The 13,513-nt window shown below is 40.0% G+C and overlaps 2 protein-coding genes across 2 annotated transcripts; one reads left to right on the top strand and one right to left on the bottom strand.

Moving 5' to 3' along the window:
* Window positions 1-1,609: 1,609 nt before the first annotated feature.
* Window positions 1,610-11,181, top strand: LOC138616097 (calpain-1 catalytic subunit-like). The gene is made up of 22 exons (XM_069690144.1): window positions 1,610-1,726; window positions 3,658-3,904; window positions 4,384-4,453; window positions 4,545-4,663; window positions 4,747-4,880; window positions 4,991-5,159; window positions 5,283-5,366; window positions 5,458-5,543; window positions 5,676-5,750; window positions 6,771-6,931; window positions 7,066-7,235; window positions 7,349-7,360; window positions 7,829-8,040; window positions 8,129-8,168; window positions 8,272-8,337; window positions 9,023-9,080; window positions 9,263-9,327; window positions 9,449-9,517; window positions 9,705-9,783; window positions 9,884-9,997; window positions 10,106-10,164; window positions 10,248-11,181. The coding sequence occupies exons 2-22, from the start codon at window positions 3,659-3,661 to the stop codon at window positions 10,272-10,274; spliced, it is 2,115 nt and encodes a 704-aa protein (XP_069546245.1). The 5' UTR covers window positions 1,610-1,726; window position 3,658; the 3' UTR covers window positions 10,275-11,181.
* Window positions 11,182-11,392: 211 nt separating this feature from the next.
* mrpl14 (mitochondrial ribosomal protein L14) lies at window positions 11,393-13,054 on the bottom strand. The gene is made up of 2 exons (XM_069690145.1): window positions 12,969-13,054; window positions 11,393-11,871 (listed from the first exon to the last, which is right to left on the bottom strand). The coding sequence occupies exons 1-2, from the start codon at window positions 13,046-13,048 to the stop codon at window positions 11,505-11,507; spliced, it is 447 nt and encodes a 148-aa protein (XP_069546246.1). The 5' UTR covers window positions 13,049-13,054; the 3' UTR covers window positions 11,393-11,504.
* Window positions 13,055-13,513: the final 459 nt, after the last annotated feature.

The raw sequence follows: 13,513 nt of genomic DNA on the forward strand, positions 1-13,513 counted from the left end.
CACAGCAGACTGTTACAACCTTTTCCTGATTTAAGAGCTGATTTTCATTTGAGGAATACGTTCCACACTCAGACAAAGGGTGTCCTCTTATACAACAGCCCTGAGGCTATCCACACTGCAGCAGAAGCTCGCTGTCTTAACTATTGCTGGCGGTTTAAAGATGGGTGTGACTTAAACCACTGAATGCTGTGTGTACACAGTTTTGTTTGTGAACATGACATAATAAATGAGCAGAGAAAATAACAATAGACCTAGACTTTATATTGATTTCCACAGGGTGCATCTGCTCTGAGCTCATTGTATGGTAAGTTAACAGGTGCTGCTAGTAATTGTGAGCGAAACAGTTTGCATGCCTGCCTAATAGCTAGTTAATTTGCAGATCATGGAGAGAAAAATATCCCTCTTTCTGCTGATTTTTTATTATTATTATTTATATTACTAAGTTATTAAGTTGTTGTCTACTGTGTTGAAAGTACGCAAATTAATATAAGCCATAAACAGTCCTCTGACTTATATTATTATAATGTATTCATTATGGCTGTAAAGTAATATCACTATTGGCAGAATTAATTATTACTAGAGTTTCATGGCATTACAAATTATAAAGTATACATGTAATGCTGTCTTTACCAATCAGCTAATAGCTAACAGGCTATAATATCTCTGGCATAAGAGGGTGTGGTTTGATCATTGACACTAACCAAACAACCCTCTAAATGTTGTTTAATCCTGTACTGATAATTTAACCCATTTCAGAATAGAGTGTAAGTGAAGCGACACAAAGGATAGTCACATAACTACAATAGCTATGTTTGTTTATCATCAGCTTTCAATCAAATAGGTGCAGTGTTTGGTGACCTTTGGGAACATTTATGGCACATTATCTCTCTGGTGTTACACAACTGAAGGGTTTATAAAGAGGATTGGTATAGATGAGTGTAGAATTTCACCTGCCTGATCATTATATGTGAGTGAATGATTCATGTTTATAGTGATGATATGTTGTATTTAACCATCAACAGTGTAGTTTCCACTTCAATCATTTGTAGAGTTTTCTAATGTGTGAACTGAAGACAGAGTAGTTTATATGGACTGTAACATTCAGTTGCTTCGGAGAGAAGATTTTTGTTTTAATGTTTATTAACTATGTTTTTATGTGACACAATAGCATCTTGTATGTTGTTAAATGAGCATATAAAATGCTTTTGTGGATATATATGTATATATATATATTGTAGATATAGCGTGTATTATGACATCTGTTCATTTAACATGTTCATTGATTTAGCTATTTATTTATTGCCAACCCCAAATGTATTTGTTGAAGCTTATATTGGTTGCTTTAGCCCGGCAATTTGTAATCTTGAAATGAATGATAATATGTTAAGGACACGGCAACAAAATAATGTTGTACTTATTTGAACTGTCAACCTTACATTACCTCATCGTATCATCTTTGTTTATTGAGGTTTTGGTGTGATCAGGGTGTGATCAGGCCGTCTTTAGCGCCTCTAGCGGCGGTGTGCGGTGCTCCGTTTGAGCAGCGGCCCATCCTCCTGCAGGGGCGAGTCGTTCCTGCAGTGTGCGTGCTTGTGCGTGCGCTCGCGCAGTGAGAGGGTTAGATCTGCGCCTGTCCAAACCACTGCCCACTTTAGATTCAGTCACTTACCGGATTATCACTTTGGGATTTGTACAAAAGGAGCTCTAAATTGCCTTCAGAGTGCTGGTGAGTGAAGTTCTCTGGTTTATTTGTTGGGAATTATTGCGCGTGAGCTTAACGGTGCCGGATGGTTTTATTGTAGTGCAGCCGAGGCCACCGTGCTGTTTAACTCGAAATAATACATGTAGTAAATGTAACTCCAATAATAGTCAACACTTCTGTCATATTTAGGCACAGAGATTAAATTCAGTTTTTACATCCAGAGAGTGTGATTATGATTTATTCTTGTGAGAAATCTTTGAAGCAACGGACTACAGGCTGATGCGCGTAAAGACAGGCCCACTTTGTACTTTAGAACAGGTGCAGCAAACAATCTGAGCTTCACTACATGCCTGCCAAACTGAGACTTCTGATAGTAGTAGGCCTATGAATTTACTGAGTAGTCAACATATGTGCAGCAGATCTCAGTATTTTCAGACTACTGGGCCAGTAGTTTTGACAGAGAGGCTGTTGGTGATATTAGGGTATTGTTGAGGTTGAAACCCTATGGATGACATCATCATCACTGTACTGCACGGATCAGCTTTTCTGTCCATTGGGGGAAGGTAGAGATGTCCTTTTGGTCAGTAGCACTACAGAGGTACATTCCTGCAGATTTTACAGGCATGTGGGGCCTCAGGGTTAGTGGGGGGAGGGGGGAGAACTGGCCCTATATAAACAATGTCCTTGTCTGCAGAATTGTTTCTATCCAAAGCATAGCCTATTTAGCACACCAACACATTCTCCAACCATTATTTTTTTCTCATGTATCTCCTGCTCCCTCACCACTAGAGCCCCAGACAAGTTCCCCCCTCTTACTGTCAGTGCCTGCACTGTTTACCAAACTCAGCTCATTTAGGATTCCTTTTGAGTTGAGTAGAGCAGCATAATTGATCGTGCCATGTCCCCAGTTTTTTTCCCAGCACTGCTTCAGAAAGGGATATCCAAGTATCAACTTTAAATATAACAGATCTTTTTTGGACATATTGGGTTCTTTTAGCTCCTGGTTTCCTCACAGAGCTCTTATGTCCTCCCTGAAGACTTTGGCATAGAGAAACAAGTGCATTCAGGAAAGAAAAAAAAAAAAAAAGATCCCGACTGAGTCCTAATCAATGCAGTTCCTTCATTAACGCCCACTTTTCCTAACATGGCTGCTGAATAAGTTTCTGTAGCTGATGATCAAAGTTTTAGTAAGACAAAAGCATCTCGTCTTTATGATGAATGACCTTTCACTCTCTCTCTTTTTGTCTCATTCTCCCTCTCAGCCTACAGACAAGGTATCATATTTATTTTGTTATTACCTGGTTTGTTGTGTTTAAGGTGGTTCTTGTCTCACATTCACCCATATTCACTTCTTTTCTTTACATACTTTCTGTATGTCAGTTATTTATCTGCTGAGCTGTGCTTTTATTTTCTAACTGAAGTTTCCACAGCAGCACATTTACTTTGCCCTTATATGCCACAATTCACTATTCGGTCTTGAAGATAAACTCAAAAAATTGTTACTTGGTTGTTAAAAGTGTTGGTATGAAAAGGCCTGCATTATTTCTATTTGCAGGATTTGACATTTAAATTATGAAATGTACAGGTTTTAAGGTTTCTGGGTCTCTTAACCTAAAAATATAATAGATGATTAAACAGTATCGAACTGTTTAAAAATCTATTAAACAGCCATGGGTCAGTTTGCCACGAAGCAAACTGACCTCAGTTTGCTTCGTGGCTACAGCCTTGGCTTTGTGCTACTTGCAGGCTGGCAGCATAATGCAGAATCTGTGTCTTGAGTGGGAGCAATTAGTTTAAGGCTGATGTTCTCTTTTTTTTTTTCTTAACACACTCCCTCTCCCGATTGCTGTGCTGTAACTCTTGGACAAGAATGTGCGCCTGATTAGCCTACTGCTATTTATAGATGGCAGCATGCATACTCGCCCACCAGCTCCATATTTTTATCTTTCTACCAGGATGTATCCAGCCGGAGGGATATCTGCCAGCATACAAGCCAACAGGCTGCGGGCAGAAGGCATGGGCTCCAAGGACCAGGCTGTTCACTTCGCCAACCAGGACTACGAGGCACTGAAGCAGGAATGTGTGGAGTCGGGCTGCCTATTCGAAGACCACTATTTCCCTGCTGAGCCTCCATCCCTGGGCTTCAAGGAACTCGCGCCCCATTCCTCTAAAACTCAAGATGTGGAGTGGATTAGGCCCACGGTAAGAAACCTAACAAGAAAAAAAAAGTAATACTGTTTAATATTAGAACATAAAAATACAACAACAAAAAACCTCTACACACCTAATGCTAAAAATACATTGATTATTTTTCTGAATCCTTCTTGTGTATTTCACAAATGGCTTGTTGTTTTGACTGCTGCCTGTCATGATTGGAACTTATCATATAAACAAACGTATATCGGTGACACTGTCTAATTGCATGTCTGCAAACTCAGACAGAATAGGACGAGTAGGGACAGGAACTTGTCAGACATCTGCAGCTGTTGGCATCGCATGGCATTTTCTGACCACTCCTTCACTGTGACATGTGGTTACAGTGCCTCATATAAACACAGTTGGCCCATACATGAAAGAAAAGCAATGCTTTGTAACGTGCGATGCCCCGCAGTAGAAATTAGTGTGATTTCTGAGGAGGTGGTTGATTTGATTTGATTGTCTTCACCCACTCATCCCCACAGGAACTGACAGATGACCCTCAGTTCATCGTGGGTGGTGCGACCAGAACAGACATCTGCCAGGGAGCGCTGGGTGAGTCCTTCATGTTGGATCTGCTCTGAAAAACAAAAGGAAGACACAGTTGGTTGGAGGTTCCTAAACACTTCCCCTCTCTTTGTTCCAGGTGACTGCTGGCTCCTTGCAGCCATCGGCTCCCTCACCCTGAACGAGAGGCTTCTTCATCGGGTCGTTCCGCACGGTCAGTCCTTCCAGGACGATTATGCTGGAATCTTCCACTTTCAGGTATTTTAAGATCGTCTTCTACTCTTTTACCTTCCATTCAATTTAGACAGATGGGGGTTCTTGATTATTGCTCTGTGTTGCAGTTCTGGCAGTTCGGCGAATGGGTAGATGTCGTCATTGATGACAGATTGCCTGTCAAAGACAGGGAGCTCATGTTTGTCCATTCAGCTGAGGGCAATGAATTCTGGAGTGCACTTCTGGAGAAAGCTTACGCCAAGTTGGTATTCAAATTGCCTGCGCAGTTGTTAACATTATTTAGTATTTAGCAGGAAGTCATAATCTGAAGCACTGCAAACAATCTGATGTTTGCTTCATATGTGCTGTCAGGCTAAGTGGCTCCTATGAGGCTCTGTCAGGAGGAAGCACCACTGAAGGGTTTGAGGACTTCACGGGTGGTGTGTCCGAGATGTATGAGCTCCGCAGCGCTCCCAGAGATCTGCACAGGATAATCGGCAAAGCCCTGGAGAGAGGCTCCCTGCTGGGCTGCTCTATCGATGTAAGTGCTGCACACACTGGCACACCACCAAGACATGCAAATCAATTGTGTAAGATTTTGAGAGGGCCAGTTACATTAAAAGCTCCCCTGTTTATTACTGTGTTATAAAATTCCTACCTACAGATCACCAGTGCCTTCGACATGGAGGCTGTTACATTCAAGAAGCTTGTGAAGGGCCACGCCTACTCCGTCACTGGGCTGAAGGAGGTCTGTGTCTAAGACCCAGTTGTTTTTAATCATTTATCATTACGCATGATATCTATGGTTTTAAAGTCCCTCTCTCTCCGGTTTTATGTAGGTTGATTTCCGCGGCAGCATGGTGCGCCTCATCCGAGTACGTAACCCCTGGGGCCAGGTGGAGTGGACTGGTGCCTGGAGTGACAAGTGAGTGTGAAAAGGCATAAATAGCCCGGTGTACTAAAAGCTTTCCATCCATAGTTTCTTTTAGTTGAAATCTTCCTTTATAATATTTCATCTTCAGCATTTATCCCTGTCTCTCTGTCTTGTCATTCATAGTTCCTCTGAGTGGGATGAGATTGACCCTCCTGAAAGAGAGGACTTGCATCTTCAGATGGAAGATGGGGAGTTTTGGTAAGATGGTCCACTATAAGAATTGAGGAAATTTACTTCTTTGCCTATAGTTGAATAAGATGATTGATATCACTCATGCGGTGTGTTAAATATTAAGCCAAAGCCGGGAGACTGTTTGCTTATCTTTGAACAAAGAAATGAGAAAACATGCTGCCCGACTCTGCTACCTGACACAGGTAGCAAAATTTTCCCCTGAGCACCTGTAAAGCTCACTTAAATACAAATTATATTTTGTCTGTTAAATCCATACAAATACAGGTAACACAGGACAGAAGCAGTGACTTCATTGAGTCTTGTTGCCACTGTAACACCATGACATATTGGTTTCACTGATTTTTTAATTTTTTTTATTAAGCAACAAGATTAAATGTGTTGTTAGCTTTTTCTTCCTCATTTCACTCCTTGTGCTCAACTAAGCTAACTGTCTCCTGGCTCCAGCTGTCAAATACTGCCATTTGGTCAAAGCTGTTGTTTCAGAGATACACACAGAGTGCCCTGACCGTTCAGTTTGAAGAAAGAAGTCAGGTGATGTACCATAAAGAGTGAGATGGTCAGGGGATCGTGGGTGGATGGACAAATTAAGCATAGGACCTTCACCCAGGAAACTGGTGTTTGTGTCTGTTTAAAAGCAAAATTCAACATTGATTTATTTTAAAGTCCATCTCTTGGCAATGATTGAACCACTGAAAACTCATCTCTGGTCATCAAAATCACAGCTTTAGAACCCTCACCCCAAAAAAACCAACCCTGAATGACTTAAAGTGGGTTAGATATAACCCACATATTTACACATTTGGCTTCTTTCAGTAAACCTAAACCTAAAGCACCTTGTGCATATCTCAGAGACGTCAGTGGACTTTGAGAAAATAGATGTCTGATGTATTTGACGCTTTGGCAATGACTACGAGTTAAACAGAAATGAGAGTTGTATCAAACGTCTCCTCTAACTTTTATCACGGAAATGAATGAGCGTAGTGTAAAACTAATCATTTACATATGTTTTTCACTCACGTCTTCCAGGATGTCCTTCAGTGATTTCACGAGGCAGTTTTCCCGATTAGAGATCTGTAACTTGACTCCTGACATTCTGAGCGATGACGATCTCAGCCACTGGAACACCATGAAGTTCTACGGCACGTGGAGGAGAGGCAGCACCGCTGGAGGCTGCAGGAACCATCCCAGTGAGTCCCAGCTGTTCGACACAAGAAAAATGCCTTTCGTGTTCAATATTAATTGTGAAGTCAAACTGTAAACGGGTCTTCTAATGTACCGCGAGACAATGAAAGAGGCTAACAGTATTGCACCATGTCTGCAGACACGTTTTGGATCAACCCTCAGTATAAGATCACGCTGCTGGAGGAGGACGACGACCCAGAGGACAACGAGGTGGCGTGCAGCTTTTTAGTCGCCCTCATGCAGAAGGACCGCCGCAGATATCGACGCCACGGTCAGGACATGCACACCATTGGCTTTGCTGTCTATGAGGTAAGAACAAAGTTGGAAGATATATTTACGGCCTCGCATGTCTACGTTACATTATTTTTTCAATATTGTGCGGGCTCATTTACTTAACTTTTTCTCTTTATCTTCTTTTGCAGATTCCAGAAGAGGTAGGCAGAGCATCACTTTCTACTGCTGTCCATTTAACCAAAGAAATTAGATTATAAACATGACCCATAGCACTGTGCTGAAGACTTTTCATGTTTTATCCCATTTACTTTATATGATATAGAGTTTACGAGACTGCTGATCATGTCAGAGCTTTTAAAAGCATTTCTTCTCTCTTCCAGCCAGCCGGTGGTTTCCGTTTAACAAATTCATTGTATAAAAGTCTGCTTTACACTTATTATAATTGGTAGACTATGATAGTCACACACTACAACTAATCTTCTTTTTATAAAAGAAAAAAGCAAATATGTACTTTTTTTTTCTTCCCTTCCATATAAAAGTTACTTTTCATTCAGATGCTTTGTAAAATGATTGATTGACATTTGTATAAAGTATGTGATTTACTTTAAATGGATATAAAAACATTCCAATACATCTAAACCTTGTTTATTGTTCCCTGCTGCCTTCAGTTCAGAGGCTGCCAGAATGTCCATTTGAAGAAGGACTTCTTCTTGAAGCATTCATCGTGCGCTCGCTCAGAGACCTTCATCAACCTGCGGGAGGTGAGCACACGGCTGCGGCTTCCTCCCGGAGAGTACCTCATCGTCCCCTCCACCTTTGAGCCCAGTAAAGAGGCCGACTTTGTCCTCAGAGTCTTCACTGAAAAGCAGTCAGAAACAGAGTATGTGCCTTTTCCATGTGATTTTAAATCACTAATTATAATGTATTAAAAAGGAGATCTCTTATTAATGTGTTTTTGTCTGTTGCAGAGAACTGGATGATGAAATCTCTGCTGATTTTGGCGATGACGTATGTACCAGTGACAATTGACTGTAGCACATTTTAATATTCAACATGAAATCTCGGTTTCTGATTTCACACACGTGCCTTTCATATTTTTGCTTTCCTACAGGAGGAAATAACTGAGGATGATATTGATGACTCTTTTAAGTCCATGTTTGCCCAACTAGCAGGAGAGGTAGGTTCTGAAAAGTAATAATTGTATGTTCAGACTGTCCAAATCCAATTTTTTGCTCATCTAATAAGAATCTGACCTCTTGATTGACTATCTGTGTTCTTTATTGCAAGGAGGGTTGTCCATATCATGAAATTTTAGTTGACAATAAATTGTCATACACACAGTTACAATTTAACAATTACCCTGTCTTATTACTATTATTATTTTTATAGCACTATTATGCTATAATCCTAATCACAGTTTAATAATATACATTCAACTTATAAAGAGGGTCCATTTATTATTTATCATTGGCTGTAGTAGCAAATAAATCCAATCATGTTTATGCTAATGCCTGCTCATTGAAATGTGTTGGGTTGAATTTTAGAATTTAAGCACCTCAAGATAAACAGTTGATGGCGCTAATTCTCTACTCGTATGCCATTGCAGAGGAACATGATGAGATGACATCATGATAAGAGTGGCAGTAAATCTTCAAAGGGTGGAAAATAACGTGGAAATCATGATAAAAATATGACATCTGTTGGTTTCATCCAGTTTATAGACATTAATGAAAATGATGGTATTGTTAATATCTAAAGCTTAAAATATCTCAGCACCCTTGTTGTAGAAGGAAATAGAGTCAATTAAATTTTTCATACTTGAATAAAAACTTGGAAATGTTCTTGTCCTCTGTGTTTTCCAGGACATGGAGATTTCTGTTCATGAGCTGAGGACCATTCTAAACAGAGTCGTCTCCCGGCGTGAGTTTTCTGGTTATTTTTAGTACAATTCATAGCTGCTGGGAGGTTTTCATATTAGTAATACATCTCCCGTTACTGTATTAGATTCCACACCATCTCCATCCTGACCGGCCTTAACAGCTTCACTGTAACTGTGACTTTATGAGTCAAACTGTTTCAGATGAGTGTTTTTACTATTTCAGACAAAGATCTGAAGACTGACGGCTTCAGTTTGGAATCATGTAGGACCATGGTCAACCTGATGGATGTATCTTGTCTACTTATTGGTGATGAATGGGTCAAAAACCATGTAATTGATTGTTTAAAATCATGAATTTATCATAACAGTGATTGCGTGTAGTTTCATGCCTTGACACAATGTTTACCAGAAAGACGGCAGTGCCCGTTTAGGACTGGTTGAGTTTCAGATCCTCTGGAACAAGATCCGAAAGTGGCTGGTAAGAACGTGTGGAATAATAACAACGTCAAGTGAACGTTACACACACACACACACACACACACACACACACACACACACACACACACACACACACACACACACACACACACACACACACACACACACACACACACACACACACACACCTACACTCCTGTATATACATTTCTGTCTTCATCTCTCAGGTCACTTTCAGACAATTTGACCTTGACAAGTCCGGGGCCATGAGCTCATACGAGATGCGGCTTGCCGTGGAGGAAGCAGGTAGAATGAGTATTGTGTTGACGTCGTTATATAGTACTCAAACTCTCACGAATGAGAATTGCAGCCCTTTTTTTTAAACTGTGTTTCTGTCGCTGTATAGGTTTTAAACTGAATAACCGACTGCACCAGATTCTGGTCGCCCGGTACGCAGAGAATGAGATGATTGACTTTGACAACTTCATCTGCTGCTTGGTCAAGCTTGAATCCATGTTTAGTGAGTAATATTGCTATACATGTTCTTACAAATGTACACTATATGTTTAAATTATATTAAGTGGGAATTACAACACAATTACTGAACCGTATAAACTGAATTTAACAGGGTCTTTCCGGGAGTTTGACAAGGAGGGATCTGGAGAGGCTGAGATGAATATCACAGAGGTGAGTTCTGTTGTAAAAGTAAAAACTCTGTACATTTTTGTCGCTCTCTTCTGTTTGTCTAACTTTATTCCTCACATTGCTAGTGGCTTTACATGACAATGTGTGGTTGAAGAGGACCATCGTTACTGGAGGAGGGTACAGAGGACAGGTCTAGTGCCATGAACCTGGAGCTCTGAAAACCCCTCAGCCTCAGTCACTTGCTAATCCTTTGACACATCCCACCTCAGCGTAAAGAAAACTAGCAAAAATACCTGTGTGACAATAACCAAAGTCCAACAACGTCTCCTGGCTGCATTTTAGAAACTATGCAAATCGACAGTATGAAGAAGTCTCTGTGCCACATAAATCTGTCATCTGTGTTAAAAAAAAAAAAACGGCACGTGCATGACAAAACTCACTCCCTGTAACATGCATTGCAAATTGATTTTATATTTCCATATTTTAGTTTTGCTGTCTGTATGAATGTTGGCTGATTCACTAACAATGAAATCTCACTAAAAGCTGTTGAAAGTGTTGAATCCATTACTGTAGTACATTTAAGTCTTATATTTTTTTTAATCATTCTACACTCATGTTTCCTTTTTTAAAACCGATTTTAGAAATCAGGAAATATCACCTGTGTTGTTGGTAGTATCATATTTACACCTGTAGGTGGCAGTACAGACCCAATCTAATGTCAATGAAGACCTTTTTTGCATTTTATACTAAAGTTTAGCTTGTATAATATCATATTGATATACTTCTATCTATCTATACTATCTACATAGTTGAAGTGAAGCAGCTGACCCTTGTTCATTTTTATTTTGCACTGGGATTTTAGTTGAAAGAAGCTGCTTGTGAAGTTGCCTCACATTAATAACAAATACAATCAGTTCACTCAAGTGACATCTACAGATATCACAATACTGAATGCCTTATACCTGCTACCATGATGTTAGAAGCAGCTATTAAAAAAGTGCCAGTCATGTGTTTTGTGCTGTGAATGTATATTGTGCCTTCATTAAATATTTCCCTCAAGGTTCCTGCTTTCTGTTTGTTTATAACAATATAAGGTCGACCCACATTTAGCTGCTCAAAATGCAGTAGAAAACCCCTAAGTGTTCAAGGTAAGGGTTGTATTTACTGCAAACATAAAGAGGCCTCCGTAAAATGCCAGACATGTTGACAAAGACTTGAATGTCCTGTTTGTATATTAATAAACAACAACAAATGATATAGAGTCAATAATTGGAACAAGGAAAGTTTATTGAAATTAACAAACAAGCATAAATGCTCATAACTCCCAGCATATGTGAAATATGCTGTGTGAACATCTTAAAAAGAACAGTTGAGTGATGCAGTTAAACAAATGAACTCGCAATTGCCAGCACCTTCGAGTAATCGCCCTCCATTTTACGTAGATGTGTGGGTAAAGGGACCTTAATCCTCGTTCCAGTGGGGTTACCATTGTCCTCAATCAGAACAACATTGTTTGAGTCAAAGCGTGGATTCATGCGTTCTCCGGGCATTTTCTGTCCAATGATTAGTGCTTTCTTTTTCTGTCCTTTGATGGCAAGTAAGACTCTGTCGCCAACTTTTCCCACGCCGTTCTTGGTGTAGACGTGGATCACTTTCGGTGGACGGTGATGCGGTGTATTTCCGAGAGAGCTGTTGTCCACGACACGGACCCTGGTCATTTTTTGAATGGCCGCTGCAACAGCAGATACACTACGAAGACAAAAAGTAAATTGGTTATCTTTAACTTACTGGAAACCTACAGGGACACTGATTATTACTGAATATCAAAGATCATGAAAATGATTACAGTTCTTCTCCAGAGACACCTCAGTCAGCCGGCAAATATTTCACTGTTTTTTTTAATAGGCAAAATTTTAAGAAAATTTCACAACTTGCACAAGTTGCTTAAGCTGAGTATATATATATATATATATATATATATATATATATATATATATATATATATATATATGTATATATTTATTATATAATCTACTGAAAAAGGCTGGAGATGCATCATAAACAGTGAAAACAGAACGGATTCAGGGTTGACTCCATGGTGTCATTTACAACAAGGAGCCTGAAACCATATTATATGACTAAATCAACAAATTAAAATGATTTGACATTGGTGCCAAGAGAGACACCACACTACTCTTGTAGCTGTAAATGAGGCGATATGGCTTCAATACAATTTAAAATCTAACCTGTACCTATTTAAACAGCCCTGCCCTGAGATCAGAGCTGCTATTATTCAGGAAATCAATAATGGAGAACTGGGAGCTTTACTGAGAAAGGTCAAATATATTCATGTGCATTGAACAATTGCCCTTCAATTCAGAAAAAAAATTATCACAGATGTCTATTACATGTTTATTTGGTGATGCTTCCATATTTTATTGTATCGTGAGACTAGATATAGTCTCAGAGTTTGGATACTGTAATACAGCATTATTGTTGTCTTTCCCTGGTTTTAAAAGGCTGCGTTACAATAAAGTGACGTCATTTCCTGAAGGTACCAGGCTGTTCAGTCCTGTTATTTCCCTTTACTCATTGAGCAATTAAGAGCCCACGTGACTAATCATTTGCCATCAAACATGTCATAGTGTAAATATTTTTGCTAAAGTCCCCACACAGACTATGAAAACGGTATTTTTCAAAACTCACGTAGGTGTTATTTATTTTATTTTTTTTACACAGAAAATACGTCAGACATTTATTTAACCACGAACCAAACGGAAGAAAACTTGTTTTTGTTTGTTTGTTTGATTGTTTGTCTCGAAACTTTTGGCGGTGAAAACTCTCACCTGAAGTTCCTCTGACGAAGGAGGGACGACGTGTCCGCGAGAAGCCCGCGGAGGGACGACGAAAGCCGGAGGAGAGCCATGACTGAAGCCGACAACCACAGGGTGGGCGGAGAAATAGGAACACAGATCCAATATATACCAATATATTAGAAAGCGGTACGGTTTTAAAATGTCAACCTTGCCGATGTTTCCCTTCTACCACGCTCTGTGACAATGTCAAAACGTTGTGGCGTCATCAGCAAAGCGACTGCGTGCCTTTGGGTAAGCGAGCTTGAAAAGCCCGGCTACGCGTTACCGCATGTGATAAACACATATTCCTAACTTTACTTTGCTATGTGTATGTACGTATCTCGAGTTGGGTTCGTACACACCAGAAAATCAGAATAATCCACCGTAAAGTGGTCCAGCCTTAATTAGCTTGTTTTTTGTTACTTTTTTTTTTTTTTTGTCGTACGTCATACAGGCGCGCCCGGGAGGAGGAGGAGAGGGGAGGGGGAGGTGGGGGGGAGAGAGAAAAGAGAACATAGAATTACAAACATAGAACC

This window comes from Brachyistius frenatus, unplaced genomic scaffold, assembly GCF_029030835.1.
Source record: "Brachyistius frenatus isolate BFR_SWC_R1_liver_20210118 unplaced genomic scaffold, ASM2903083v1 Contig_8, whole genome shotgun sequence".
Classification (NCBI taxonomy): domain Eukaryota; kingdom Metazoa; phylum Chordata; class Actinopteri; family Embiotocidae; genus Brachyistius; species Brachyistius frenatus.

Excerpts from the sequence above, each read along its gene's own strand:
- mrpl14 (XM_069690145.1), bottom strand. The coding sequence starts at position 13,048 with ATGGCTCTCCTCCGGCTTTCGTCGTCCCTCCGCGGGCTTCTCGCGGAC. Across the intron at positions 11,872-12,968 it reads CTTCGTCAGAGGAACTTCAG|TGTATCTGCTGTTGCAGCGG; the intron begins GTGAGAGTTTTC and ends TTGTCTTCGTAG.
- LOC138616097 (XM_069690144.1), top strand. The coding sequence starts at position 3,659 with ATGTATCCAGCCGGAGGGATATCTGCCAGCATACAAGCCAACAGGCTG. Across the intron at positions 3,905-4,383 it reads TGGAGTGGATTAGGCCCACG|GAACTGACAGATGACCCTCA; the intron begins GTAAGAAACCTA and ends TCATCCCCACAG. Across the intron at positions 9,081-9,262 it reads AAACAGAGTCGTCTCCCGGC|ACAAAGATCTGAAGACTGAC; the intron begins GTGAGTTTTCTG and ends TTACTATTTCAG.